This window comes from Teleopsis dalmanni, chromosome 2 (assembly GCF_002237135.1).
Source record: "Teleopsis dalmanni isolate 2A chromosome 2, ASM223713v2, whole genome shotgun sequence".
Lineage (NCBI taxonomy): Eukaryota > Metazoa > Arthropoda > Insecta > Diptera > Diopsidae > Teleopsis > Teleopsis dalmanni.
In genome coordinates, this window is record NC_051847.1 from 49,167,660 (window position 1) to 49,182,459 (window position 14,800).

The following is a 14,800-nucleotide window of genomic DNA, read 5'->3' on the forward strand; positions in this document are numbered from 1 at the left end:
CAGTCCAAACAAATTATATACGGACTATAAACTAATTAAAAAATTCGAATATTTCCTAGGATCACTGATGATGAGTATTTGGCAAATTTCAATAAATTAACTAAATTTTTGAGTTTGTCCTTTCTTTCTCTGTTATTCGAAACCCTCTAAATAGAAAACAAAAAAAAATCTTTTAAATAATTGTTAAATCTAAACGGTTCGATCATTAAATCAAGTATTATTTAATACTTTAATACTTTTAAGCACTACATTGTGCTTCAAAAGCACAATTCTTAATTAAAAGTAAATATTGATAAAATATGAAATATACATATGTATTCATAAATATATGTTATATATCAAATCTACAATTTCCTAACTATTAAACTGTCACCCTTCTTTTAAATATATACTATTTAAAACATTGACCCTTTTTTTATATAATACACATAAGTAGACATAATATTTAAAAGATTTGTATAAATTAATAAATTTTTCCTATCTTTTCGTCTTATACATACGAGTGTATAGTAATTATGATAATGATGCATTGCTTGAACACTTAATAAAATTAACACAGTTCCAGAAAATATATGTGTGTGCGTATATAGTGCTGTACATTTCTCTGTAAATGTGCTTGTATATTCAAGTATTTATGCGGGAGCATTTGCAGAAGTGTTACTTTTGAAGAGGTCTGAGCTATGGTGTATACGTATTATCCACAACTCCAAACAGTTTATCACTTCAGCACAAGTGCAACATAAAGTACTCACATCTATGGATGAGTGTGCATGCATGTGCATGTATTTGAAACATTTCATACAAACGCATTCTTACTCTTTAGCACCTTGGGATTATGAATCTATCTGAGCAGAAGTGTCGTACACAAGTTCCTACACTTACTGCTGTCAACACCAGTCGTATCATTATGCACTTAGCAAAACTCTTCGCATAGTTAGTATCGTGATTATTAACGACATCATTACAGACTTCGTTATTATCGTCAGCTGTCATATGTGGTGTCACATGATTATTGCGTTCTTTTCCGCTTAACATTTGTCATCGTTGCAATTTAAGAATCACAACAACATTTTCCACTACAACAATAGCAAAATCCACTTTCTGGAGTGTTTGGGTTTGTAATTTGTGTTTGCATCTTATGAATAAGGCAGATACGGGTATCATTAAGTGTCTTGTAATGAATATACATATATAAAATATTAAAGATAGAAATTTTCTATTTTAAGTTAAAATTCATGTCCATTTGGAAAAGTCAGAACAAACTACAAATTTTAATTTACAATATATTTAAAACGGATTTGAATACAAGAAATGTGTAGATCTGAACACAGCTAAACACAGATTATTCAATTTGTGTTGAGCCATAGACCATGGACTTAGATTGAGGCCATAGACTTAGATTATACTTGGTAAGAGTAAAGCAACCAGTACTGGTGATTGTTTATTTTTAAAAAACGATAACAAACAGAAAAGGTCATTATATTTCATTTCAAAAGCTCAACTTATTTATTTGGACAGCAAGAAAAAAGAAATAAAGAAGGTGACTGGTAAAAAGAATGCGAGAAATATTTAATAATTATATTAGCTTATGTATAAACTCCATGCTATGGCTCTATTATTAAAGAGAAATAGTATAAAAGTTATATAGTATAATAGCATAAAAGGGACTTGTGCCTTTATGTGAGTTGCCCTTGACCGCATTCAGGAGTCTCCGCCAGCCAACACAATTAGTGGGTAAATGTAGCCAATTGGTAGTATCGAGTGCCTTCAAGTCGATAATTACCTGAATATTTCATCGAAAGATTTTCCACTTCTTCCATTTGTACAACATAACCAAGTCAGCGAATCAATTGAATTGGCCGAAGCACATCCTTCCATTCATACAGCATGACCAAGCCACCGGATTAGCTGAATTTCTATGCGCTTAACTATGTCATTGTCGCGGTATAACTTCAGTATAGTATAGTATAGCTTCTCGTGAACGCATAAGGGATCATTGATTTTCTTCAGAATATTTTTTCTAGAACGCTCCTAACGCATTGCCATCAATAAAATAAATTAATAATTCTGAGTTTCAAATTTGGCAGGACACGAGTTCGATTCCTGGTATTTGCAGTCTCAAAAAACTATTTGCGAATAATTAAATACAAGAATTATTTCCAAGACCACTAATGATGGATATTTGGCAATACTGGAAACAGTTGTATGGTTAGCCAAAAATTCAATTAATTAAAATAATATGAAATCAATTTTTGTTGTTGTAGTTCACTACTGTTCGAAAAACCTCTTTATAAATCAATAAGTATAAGTTTAGCTTAGAATTTATCATGATGTGATACTGCATCTCCTAGCAAGAGTAAGTTAGTAATACACTAAGTTATCAATGTACTTAGTAAGTTAATAATAAGCTAACTTAGTCTTGCTAATTACTTCAGTTAGTGATTAGTTTGTAAGAATTTGAGACAAAGGAATGTGACTAATTACTTTCTAACTGCTTTGCAGTTTAAAACTATGATCAACAATCAAATTCAAAGATAATGAATACTATTTTATCAAAGAGTAGATAGATTAAAGTATTGAAAAAATAGGAAAGGCATAGAAAATAAATTGACAATGAGTTACCACTATTGAAATTAATACTATAGATATAAAGTAGAGTTATGGAAAAAAAGTAGCTTAATTTTATTATTAATTTGATTTTGTCTGAGAAACGTGTTTTTAAGCTTGACATACTTATTGAGGTTATATGCTATAGGGAATAGCATATAAGATATGTGAGTAGGTTATGTTTATGAATCAGCAAGCTTTATTATTGTGTCAATAACTTAAGGACTAAGTAATGAGACATTGAAGAATTTTACATGGTAATGAAATTATTATTTTTTTAATCCATTGATTTGTCTTTTATGCAATAAAGTCAGGTATATTTTTTCGGGTTATTGAAGTAGTTGTGTGAATGCTATTTGAACAGTAGATAATCCAACATTTTTTTTTGGAATGAAATCATTTGTTTTACTTTATGTCAGTAATCGTTCTGTTCGAATAATGAGGTAAATGTTGAATATATGCCGGTGTTAACTATTGCTGTGATGTTACAGTCACTAAACCTAGTACAGTTTCAAGTTCATATACAATTTTGTTGTATATCATATATTTATATAATATTTTTTAACACTTAATCCAAAAATGAAATAATTGTTAATGATAAGCAGGCGGAGTTTTAAAAATAAAGTGTGTAATGTAATGTTTTCTATTCAAAAAGTTTAAAATTTAAAATATTGTTGCTAATAATATAAATTTAAATTTTCTTTTGGGCGTACTTATAGTCATCAAGCATTAAAAATGAGCAAACTCAATTCGATCTTTCAAGAGCCTAAACTTAGTGCTCAAATGTCGGACCCATACATAAAATGCCCCAAGAGAAGAGTATTCGTCTTAACTAATGAACAGGTTATAAATGAAATACTTCCTGATAAAACATGCTCGGAAATCGAAGTCTTCAAGACAAAAAAACGTGATATGCAAAAAATATTAAGAGGTATTAAAAAGCATTAAAATAAAAGCTTAAAAAAAATTATATTCAATTTTTGTAGCTCGTTATAAAAAAGACGAAGATGAATCGGATGAATGTGACTCGATTGAAAATGCACCACAAACACCACGTCCAATAAGATCATGCCCATATGTACAATTAAATCCCAGTGATGAAATAAGTGTTAGTAGCATTTTCTCTGAAATACTTTCACTTGTGCTTCCAACTGAAAAAGAAATTAAAGATTTAAAATGGGAAGTAAAAGCCAAAGACATGTCGAATGATAAACAGTGTATGTTATTCCCCGATTATATGCACATATTTAGTGTATTCGATGGGGCAATGTGTCAATTGAAAGCAAAAGAGAAAATAGAGTTGGAGGTGAATGAGGTGCAGAGAATAGGCAAGCTTAAATTTGAGGTTGAAGAGACAACAGACGGTTACTATGTACATAGCTGGAGTGAAATGCATAAGGAAAGGGGAAGTAATACTGTTTGTGGACATGAGCTTAAAGGGAAGTACGATAACAAGTTCAGACTTGTTGTGGAGAGACGTATGGAATATAATCCGTTAAATAATGCAACTGTGGTAAGTGGTTAAATAGTGTTAAAATATATGTACCATTCATACTTGAACTATACATGTTTTTTTAAGATTAAACGATTGATGTTGCGCAATGTAGATTATAAAAAAATCGTAGCAACACGTGAAATATGCTTAAATGATACGCGAACCACTTATTCGGCAGATATTGATATTAGGGGTCGCCCAGAGCCATTTATAGGTGATGGTGGAATTACAGCACTTGTACGATTTCTTGTTATAAATAAATTTTTTGGAGATTACGAACTTTATTCAATGTCTTTATTTGGTGAGTAAAATATAATAAATTTATAAATTACACAAAATAAGCAAATTTGTGCGAACAAATATTGACATAAATATTTAATTAATAGAATATATTGTACATATATTGTATTAATATATATTATGTTCGAAAAATTTTTGACATTGAACATATAAATCTCTAAATGTTGTATTGCAGGTAAAGTTGTACGTGTTGTATTAAATATATTTGAGGAACGTCACACAATGCGGATATTTACAGAAACATTTAGAAATCTTTTTCTTGTAAAAAAAACTGAGTACTTTGATGATGAAGAAGTAGAAGTTTCGGAATCTTATTTGACAGCGAAAGGCAAACTTATATTACATTTTTGGCCTACTTTTAACTACATTCTTCATTGTAGTAGGCCTATAGAACCACCAAAAGAAATGATCATACCAAGATTGGAGTTTCAATGGAAACAGGATTCCGCATTGTACCAATATTATATCAGTAAAGAAAAACTATACAGAAATCTTGTAATTGAATATCTAAAAGAAAGTCCAGAAGTTAAAGTATTTCTACGTGATTATATGCGCATGATGGTCAAATTGAAACCAAAGCCAACTGATGTATTCAGATACACTGTTGAATTCTTTTCTTCTTTTGCCTATAGGCCTATAAAACAGGAATAATATATTTTTTTATCATTCATTTAAATAATTATTAGCAACAAATAAATTATTCTGTGAATTTTTGTTAACATTATTCAAAATGAACTTAACTAATTAGTTGGTAGATTGAAGGCATTCCCTCCCCCGGGCTCATGCAAACAGCACCAAGAGCATTTTGCCACTTTAAAAAACAGAAATTAATGATAGTCAGACAGTGCACTATTTGGGTTATACGATTGATGAATCATAACTTCTCAACCAAGTTCCATCAATTTGTTGCAAGTCAACAAAGATGTGTATAACCTGACGTTATGATGGAAGATAATTCTTTTGCTGGTGGCTAATAGTTTTTCTGGTCGCGTTTCTATGATTGTTTCCTTCAAGTACTCGAGTTTTTACCAGCAGAGGACCATATTAAGCGTTGCACCAGGGTGGAGATGTTTGTAATAGACAATTCCCTTTCACTCCAATCAAACTTCAAACAATGTTGTTTGCTGTCAATCCAATCTTTAACGTCATTTATGGGCGGTCATCGACTTTTGGACATGACCGCTTGATTTGATATTATCGTATTTAATCCATTATTTATCGCCTGTAATGATTTGTCTTATAAATGGTTCGATTTCGTTGCATACATGTTATAGACCGATTTGCAAGAAAAAACGAAGACAACTAAGCAAACTGGTAGTTTTGGATAATTTGTTTTGAAGGAATGAATAGTCGTATTTTTTCAGAAGGTTCTACCCTGGTACTTGTCGTCCAAACATATTATATACGGACTATAAACTAATTAAAAAATTCGAACACTTTTTAAGAACACTAATGATGAGTACTTGGCAATACTCGAAACAGCGTTGTATGGTCAGCCAAATTTCAATAAATTAACCAAATTTTTGAGTTTGTTCTTTCATTCTTTGCTATTCATATTCTCTAAATTTTAAATAATTAATGTATGTATACTCTGCTTTTTATACTCTGTATGTATACTATATGCTTTCAAAAATATATATACCATTAAATAAATCTATTACAGTTATTTATTTCAAAAAGTTTCAATTTCAAAATACATTTCTTAGTTTTACTTCGTAAAAGCCATCCAATTTCTTTTCGTTTTTAAATGTCTATACTTTTTAAAGGTCTAGACTCTTTCAGTTTAATCGAGTACCACAATGTGGGCAGTAATATTCAGCACTCTTGCAAAAATCCAAAAAATATGGAAAACAACAACAACACCAACCTCTGTAAGAAACATAGGAAAAATATAAATATATCAATAAGTTTTATTATAAGTATTCGTATTATAATATTTTATAAGATTATGTATGAAAAATTTTAACTACTTTGATTTATATGTTATAAACGATTTTATAATTCATGTGAATTAAATTTTATTTTGAAGTTAGTTATGGCGAAAAAATAATTTATTAATATAAATTTTTTTAACAATTAATAAATTGCAATATCAATCTCTTTATATAAAATTGAGTTTTTGGCTAAACATACAGCTATTTAGAATATTGGTAAATACTCCACATGAGTTGTCTTTTGAAATATCTCATTGGTTTATTAGTCCATGTTTAATATTTGTGGACTAAAAGTACCACGTTTAGAACTGACAACCTATCAATAATTCAAAGTATTGACACGCTCATTTTTTGTCTAACAGGCTCAAAATTCTAAGTCTAACACTTATACTCTAGTTTAAAAAATTTTATTTATTTAATTTTTCGGCCCTTTTTGGCAACCTAAATGTTTTCAACTATATACCTAAAAAATTTTATATATTTTAAAATATATAGCTAAAAAATAAAAAAATTTTTATATTACCATAAGAATGATTCTTAGATCGGAAAATGAAAAGATCTGATGATTGGGTTTAGATTTATTTTCAAATACCTCTCCTATCTTACAAACGGTTTATTTAGTGTTAAATAATCCAGTTAAAGCGAGGGGTTATAAAGAAACCTTGCAGTTAGTAGAGAGTAAAAGTGTTCAAGCGCACTGAGTCGTCTATTCACAACATAGTAGTCAAATATATAAGTTCAAATACGAGTTTTTAGTTCATAAAATATCTTTTATTGTCAAATTTTTCTAACAAAAAAAAATAGTGTCACACAATTTGTTGAACTTACCCAAGAAGGCATATACAAATGGCCATCAAATGTGTCACTGGAGAAATTTCGTATTCAACGACTGCCATTACAGGTCTCTTACAATTTGGACAATACCTTTGCTGAGGCATGACCTACATTTAATTAAAAACAGAATTATGATGGTTTTTTTCTTAAATAATACTGGAAGAGCAAGAATTAATAACATCAAAAAATAGCGGAATTTAATGTACATATTAAATAATAAGGAATAGTTTCAATTAAGTATATACATATGGTGGTCTTTATACACTTTGTAACAATACATAAACAAGGGATGTTAAAAACTCAAATAAGAAAGGAAGAAAAAGTACTGGATTACAAAGAGTATCAATATGAATATATATATGAAATTTTTTCAAAAATATAAAAAATATATATTTTTGCGAAGTACGAATGTAACCGACTTCTTCTGTTCACGTTACTTTTGCTTAGAAAAACTATAAATAGAGAAATAATTTTAAATAATTTGAATAATTTTATTGAAAGAACATTACTCACTGTTTGAGAGACCTTTTTGTTAAACGTATGAAATAAGTGCCATATTTATTGGATGTTTTACTTTGACAAATTATGTCAATTCATGAAACTTTGCAACGCTATTTTTTAATGAAATTATTTCTGAAATTACGGAAAGAAATTTTAAACTTTAAAATTTTTTAAAAAAAGTTTTTAATAAAAAATAGTCGTTTGGAAAATGCTTTTTAAAATTATAACATATACTACTATTCTTAAAAATCTATCTTGTGTCAATATTAAAATATTGAAGTATTTAATAGTTATCAAGTATTAATATATAAGCAATTAAAATATAATTAAAAAACATAAACAATACAAGCTTAATCATAACACCGAACAAGTTGCATACAAAGGATTGCCAAGTAACTACAGAAGCTCATATAAAATCTTTCCTTCAAAAATAGTTTTCTTCTATTTTCTTTCTATTTGTGGTTTGTCGCCAATAACTGTTCTTCATAACTTATAACATGTGAGATAAATGCTTATGGTACGTCAATATTCAAAATTTCTACTAACATGATAAATGCTTCCATTTATCCTTTCCCTATCAATGCTTTCATAGTAAAGTAAATATGTTTTTGTTATTGGTTACAGACTTATGAGAGAAGGCAATAAAAGCTTATTAGTTACAAACTAATAAGTCACAGCATCCAATCTTAATTAAATTTGAAGATCGTATTTGTTTGTTATATTTTCTACAAAAAAGTGATTAAATTATAACTTTAAAGTGATTTATTAAAGTAATTAATAATATTAATGGGTATGTACTTAAAAATGTTCTTTGATAATAAATTTACAATCATGAGATTAGCTTCTGTGCATTAAAAGTGATCTATTTATTTGTATACTAGTATAATAATATATTATATTATATATTAATTAATATATATATTATTAATATATTAATATATTATATTATATATTAATTAATATAATATAATATAATTAATTATAATATATTATTAATATAGTATATTAAAGAGGTTTTTCGAACAGTAGTGAAACACAACAACAAAAATTTTATTTTTTATATTATTTTAATTAAATGAATTTTTGGCTGACCATACAGCTGTTTCGAGTATTGCTAAATATCCATCATTAGTGGGCGTGGAAATAATTCTTGTATTTAATTATTCGTAAATAATTTTTTGAGACTGCAAGTACCAGGAATCCAACTCGTACCCTGTTAAATTTCAACTCAGAGTCAGCGCTCCTTAATCAAAACAACCAAAGCCGTACTTGACTTACATGTTTGCACATTTTTATGGAGTTTTGTTAATTTGCTGTGAAAGTTTTATTAACAAATTCACTTGCTGTGTTTATAGTAGAACGAAATCATAAAGTAGCTGTAGAATAATTGAATTAATTAATTATATTTTTAATTTTTAATTGTTAAATTTCAATACTATTCTGTTTGTAGAGGCATTATGTGTTGCATTATTTATATATTAATAAAAGATATATGTAAGTAAAAACACGAAAAACTGATAAAGTTCTAAATTTTTATTGTAAACATATAAAAAATAAAGTAAATAATATACAAACATTGAATATATAATACTAGTTTAAATAAAATGAAACGATTTTGTTATTGCTTTAATGAATTCAATTTTATTTGTATATATATGGCATAATAACTTTCAATAGATACATTTCGCTTATATTTTTCTAGGTGTACTGATTAATATAGCTATTTCTTACAAATCCATTAGCTATTGATTAAAAACTTGAATTACCCAAATACATCCCACATCGTGTACAGTAGTGTGCAATATCATGGGCACATGTTGAGCAATAAGGTATACAAGAACAGAACCAGCACCTATTATAAAAATAGGAAATATTTCATAAATGACATAATATAAAAAAAAATTAGTGATCATAAGTTATTCCTCTTAAAACTTAGTCAACAAGCAAAATATGTACGTTCCAAATGAAATTCTTAATAATACAAGAATTTTGTTAATAATACTTGCTTACTATACTTACTATTGCATACTAAAGTTAAATATGAAAGGAAATGTGATCCGTGCAGTTAGATGGAACCTTAGATATTCATATAAAGCTTTGACAATTAATGATGATTTTTACATGTGCATATAAATTAATAGTTAATCAATGTAAGGAAAACGAATAATATTTAATTTTTTTCAAATCTATCATAATATACTGAGAAAGCGACCTTATATCCATTTATATCCAGTTTTATTCAAATATAATATAAGAAAATGAAAAGACAAATATAGATGACAATTTTTCTATTTCTACAGTTTTAAACCAAATTTTTATTATGTTGAGGCTGGTGGTGTCAGTGCTCTTGAGCACTTTACCTCTCTATTAGCTGTGAGGTTTCTTTATAACCTCTCTATATACCTTGACTGGATTATTGTTTATCATTTCATCAAACTAAACAATAACTAGCTTCAGTTCTACATACCTACCCGAGAAGCCTATAACCATTCTGAGATTTATATAATTTTTTTAATAAAACTAATTTAATACTTGTTAGTTTTCAAATATGCATCCTCAATGAGAGATACTATCAATAAGTTCTTTATTTAACAGTCTACATACTTTATTCGTAACTGATCAATAATATGATTTTATTATAGATCTGTTTCCCATATATGTATTCTTATAAATATTAATATTACCTATTTAGAATACCTCGTTACAATATAAATACAATAACAAGAAAAAAGAAATAAAGACATTAGCTAACTATATGGTCTTCGTCCTTAAAAATTTTTTGTACTCTCATATAAAATCGTAAATCGTAATTTACTTACCCACATAGACATAAAAGTAAGGCCAGCAAATGCGTCTTTAGAGAAATTTCATAACTAGTGAACGTTCTAACATGTTGACCGCAATTGGGGCAATAAGCAATTGTTGAATGACGTCCAAGTCTTTCAGACATGTTCTATATATACTTTTAAAAACTAAAAATATAAAAACAAAATTCTCGTGTGAATTCAATACATGCAATTAACTTTATATATAATTTCAATTTTATAATGCATTATAATTTTATGAAATGTATACTATTGATAACGTTATATGGAATTACCTTAATAAAATAGTACGTCATTAGTTGTTGGTGTCTGACGTTGGGCTTATTCAATACAACAGTTAAGGATGATTCATATTTTAGAAGGAATTGTATCATTGACCTCAAATGGTGACGCCAAAGTTAACACTTTTAATAATAAATTTCATTAAAAATATTTTATTAAAAATTGTCTTAGTAATTGCCTAAATCTGCTTACCTATTTAATTTAAATCTAAGTTTTGCAATCAAACAGACATTTTTATAAAAATTTTTTTAATAATTGAAATAAATATTAAAAATTATTAAAAATATGATTTGACACTTTAAAAAGTTAAAATAAAATAAATTAAAATTTTATTTGTATACGAATATATATATAATTTATTCCTAATTTTAATTTATAAATTAGCAAATAATTTTCTTCACTGTGTCGGCGATATGTCTTCTATCTATAGAAAATTTTAACCTACCCTAGACATTACATAAAAAAATGGCATAATCGAGACACACTTGATTCTCAATATCTAAATTTTTAAAAAATTAGTTCCAGTTTCTTAAAGAAAGCGGTGTTTAGATAACATGCTTATTCAGGTATACTGTGTTTAAAATTTAATACTTAGGGTTCTGAATTTTGATTTGAATGTTGTAAACTATCGAAAGTGATAACATCTGGATAATGTATAGCATATATATTATATTAACAATCCATCAAAACTAATACTTATAAGACTCTAATTAGTGTTATAAGCTTTGCAAAAGGTTTTAAGTGGTAACACAATATGCCTATAGCCCTAAGTAGATCCCTTGGGAGAGATCGCCGGTATAATTTAATCTAAACCTATCAAAAATAATTAAAAAAACATTTTTCCAAGTAATTAATTTAGAAATTGAAAAATAGCAGCAATGTGGATTTTTACAGAATTGGCTTATACGTTGTTTCAACGTAAATTTTACTTTACTTAAGAAGTATCTTTTCACTCGACGATTTAGTAAAACAGGACACAACAAGTCGTACGCAACAGACAGAAGCCAATTTTTGAAATATATAAAAATATGGATTAAAAGCACAACAAACAAATTAAATAAACAATATTTAATATTTGTGTAAAATTGCTATTTCTTTATAGTAATGAAACATGGCTTGTTTCACATATGTTTGTAATATATTCTCCAAAAATGGTAAGTTAGAAAAATTTCCACTGAAAAACTTTTAGGAGTTAACAACCAGTAGAATAAAAATGGAAGTATGGTTGGAATGAATATACCAGCAAGTTTTAAGAGTGAGATCTTTAATGACGTGGAAAACCTTCAATAATATGGAGGAGGACAGTCTTAACTGAAATCAGGAAATCATTTAACGAACCTTAGATAGCACATAATTTATAAAATTGAAAAGCATTTGTGGAATCCTTAAGTTCCTTAAAACGGAGTATGGATATATGATTAATATTTGAATGGTGCCATAGAGCTCTTAGGATCGTTATAGATATTTTTCTGCAGAAGTACTTGGAAACTTTTAATTTTAATATTTTAAGAAATAGACTGATTTGTTTTGGTTCCAAAAGTGGTTATAAAAATGAATATTGCAATTTATTTCTCAATATCTACTATATGCTCATATAAAATGAACTATTTATTGGAATGGATTTGGGCTAATCATAATTATCTTAAATTTGGACTTAATTTTAAAATAAAAAATTTCATATTTTAAATTCATATTTTAAGATAAATTCCATTTCCATAAGACTTATGATTTTTATTTAAAAGTTCTGTACTATATAATATATTTAAAACTACTGAAAAATTCGTATTAAATAATCAACTTATTAGTTAACTTAATACCGTTTTGCTTTGTCGTTTCAATTATTTACTTGATTTTAATCCAAACACTTTTCCTGAATTACGACGGTATAAGATCCTAACAATTTTCAATGATCCAAATTTCGAGTATTGCCGGTACCTAAGAATTTTTCACATAAAGGACAATAGTGTATGGTTTTACGGACGCAAGGTGTACAGTACAGAATGCAAGCGCAAATAGGACAACTGAAAAAATGGAATTAATATATATTGATTAATTTTAATATAAGTTATTTATTTAAAAAAAGCTAGTATTAACATAATATTTACGAGTGTAAGTAATTCATCTGATTTTTCTATATGTCAAAAATGTGTACACTGAGAAAAGGAAAAAATATTGTTTTGGTTTGGCCAAATCTTAAATGCCTTTTACTTAGATAAATAATTTATTATGTGAAATATATAAAATGTATAAATTAATTTTTGAAATACATGTATTAAGTCAGATGAGCGTCGATGATGTTAAAAAATTTTAGTGCTTTGTCACATATTTATATCGCTAGCTCTTAATTCAGAAATCTCTATATTTATCTGTTGTCTTGGTAAACCTAATATATGTGTGTAAATAAAATATAGATACATTTTCGACTACTATATTGAGGTCATTAAAGGATATAAACAACTATTTCTTAATTTTTTCCGGTAACGAAAAGTTTGTTTTAATAAACTAGAAAATGAAGCCACTGTTTTGGTCACATAAAGGCAAACAGACCGATTGATAAACAGACAGATTATTATTCTTAGAAGGGGATATAACATAGTATTATGTTTGTGTAATTTCTTTATTAAAATCAATTATTATTATTTCCATTCTATTTAATCACAATTACAAAAATAGTTCCCATAAACGTCATGTGTTATCATTCTTTACAGGGTTGTCAACACATAGTTACCCTAAGTTGTATTGTGTATCATTCATAAACATGATTCTTTAAATCTTAAATTAAGAAGACTTTGCTAAATCAATTCGTCTTTTCAGAATTTTAGACAAAATATGATTTGTATAGCTTCCATTATCTCTTTCTTTACACAACAAAAACATTTATAATACTTACTTTATTTATAACAGTATATAGAAACAAAATAATGAATAATACTTTTCAAAAGTAGAAGTTAAATTAAATTCTTAAAAATTAACTTACCCAATTAAACATAAAACAATTGCAATAAAATGAGTTGCGAATTTATATCTGAAAGTAACTTCGGTTTTTATTTTATTGTGGCAACCTGGACAAGTCATTTCCACGGGACTAGTACCAAGAGGTGGTCGTTCAGGAGCAGCATCATAAAACGCTTCTAAAAAATTTATTTAAATAATTAAAACTTAGTTTAAATATATATTTAAATTGAGTATTCTATAAATCGGGACATATACGATAATGTATTAAATATAGAAATAAATCAGTTCCACTGAGTTAGTACCAGAAGTTTGTGGTTCAACGTGTTGTCTTCTTAATTCAGCTCGACTTTCAGTATTCATATCTTATTTTAAAAAAAACTTATTAAAATTTAAAATACGCGTAATAAAATTTGCTTAAAATTTAGCAGTCATAATAGTGCATAAAATATATAAAAAAAATTTCGTTTAGAAGAAAATTTTTTTTTAATTATATACAAATGATTTTATTTCTAAGTGACGTATAATTCAAGAAAAGAAAATAAATTTCAATATCATAGCAAAACTTTATAGTTAAATTTAAAACATTTAAGCAAAATAATGAAAATATCTGAAAACTAATTAATTACATTAATCTTAAGATATGTCAATTAACCAAACCCAAACGCAAATGGATTGCGTAGTAAAATTATTTGTTGTCGATCACAGTAAAGACCTCAACATATCTGTTAAGTCAATTTTGTTACTCTTATATTTGTGAAAATTTATTTACAACTGCCAATATCAATTTCGAAATTATAAACTAAATCTTTGTTACTTTTATATTTGTATTTATTTTGTTGTGCTCTTTGCTATATTTTAATATAATACTCAAGAATAAATCAGTCGAATCAGTTTCTACTAGATTAAAGATAACGTTGTTTTTGTTTGCGTTAGTAGAATTCAAAAACAGAAAAAACTATTAAATCCAATAGTTTTTGATCAATATCCTTGACGAGTTCTTAAGCAATATGGCAAACAAAAATGATTAATTATATTGAAGCTAGTTGAATCAGTGCACTTGAGCGCTT

At 27.2% G+C, this 14,800-nt stretch overlaps 2 protein-coding genes and 1 long non-coding RNA gene across 4 annotated transcripts; 1 reads left to right on the forward strand and 2 right to left on the reverse strand.

Annotated features, from left to right (window-relative positions):
* Window positions 1–3,279: 3,279 nt before the first annotated feature.
* LOC119677522 lies at window positions 3,280–5,107 on the forward strand. Its single transcript, XM_038088898.1, has 4 exons — window positions 3,280–3,538; window positions 3,594–4,120; window positions 4,187–4,403; window positions 4,578–5,107. Exons 1-4 carry the CDS (start codon window positions 3,343–3,345, stop codon window positions 5,051–5,053), a joined length of 1,416 nt encoding a protein of 471 aa, XP_037944826.1. The 5' UTR covers window positions 3,280–3,342; the 3' UTR covers window positions 5,054–5,107.
* A 944-nt stretch (window positions 5,108–6,051) lies between these two features.
* LOC119677523 lies at window positions 6,052–7,824 on the reverse strand. Its single transcript, XR_005252270.1, has 3 exons — window positions 7,684–7,824; window positions 7,165–7,277; window positions 6,052–6,271 (listed from the first exon to the last, which is right to left on the reverse strand). It is a non-coding gene; the product is annotated as an uncharacterized LOC119677523 (long non-coding RNA).
* Window positions 7,825–9,299: 1,475 nt separating this feature from the next.
* On the reverse strand, window positions 9,300–14,159 carry LOC119677524 (lipopolysaccharide-induced tumor necrosis factor-alpha factor homolog). Of its 2 annotated transcripts, XR_005252271.1 has the most exons (7): window positions 14,036–14,159; window positions 13,756–13,909; window positions 12,596–12,799; window positions 10,971–10,985; window positions 10,772–10,900; window positions 10,491–10,643; window positions 9,300–9,523 (listed from the first exon to the last, which is right to left on the reverse strand). XR_005252271.1 is itself a non-coding variant. In XM_038088899.1 (3 exons), the coding sequence occupies exons 1-3, from the start codon at window positions 14,091–14,093 to the stop codon at window positions 12,682–12,684; spliced, it is 330 nt and encodes a 109-aa protein (XP_037944827.1). In that variant the 5' UTR covers window positions 14,094–14,159; the 3' UTR covers window positions 12,489–12,681. The 2 variants fall into 2 exon arrangements, 1 of the variants encoding a protein (XP_037944827.1); XM_038088899.1 differs by lacking the exons at window positions 9,300–9,523; window positions 10,491–10,643; window positions 10,772–10,900; window positions 10,971–10,985 and having other exon boundaries at window positions 12,489–12,799.
* Between the last annotated feature and the right edge of the window lie 641 nt (window positions 14,160–14,800).

Excerpts from the sequence above, each read along its gene's own strand:
- LOC119677522 (XM_038088898.1), top strand. The coding sequence starts at position 3,343 with ATGAGCAAACTCAATTCGATCTTTCAAGAGCCTAAACTTAGTGCTCAA. Across the intron at positions 3,539-3,593 it reads TATGCAAAAAATATTAAGAG|CTCGTTATAAAAAAGACGAA; the intron begins GTATTAAAAAGC and ends CAATTTTTGTAG. Across the intron at positions 4,404-4,577 it reads TTATTCAATGTCTTTATTTG|GTAAAGTTGTACGTGTTGTA; the intron begins GTGAGTAAAATA and ends GTTGTATTGCAG.
- LOC119677524 (XM_038088899.1), bottom strand. The coding sequence starts at position 14,093 with ATGAATACTGAAAGTCGAGCTGAATTAAGAAGACAACACGTTGAACCA. Across the intron at positions 13,910-14,035 it reads CGTTGAACCACAAACTTCTG|AAGCGTTTTATGATGCTGCT; the intron begins GTACTAACTCAG and ends TAAATTTTTTAG. Across the intron at positions 12,800-13,755 it reads ATTGTTTTATGTTTAATTGG|TTGTCCTATTTGCGCTTGCA; the intron begins GTAAGTTAATTT and ends CCATTTTTTCAG.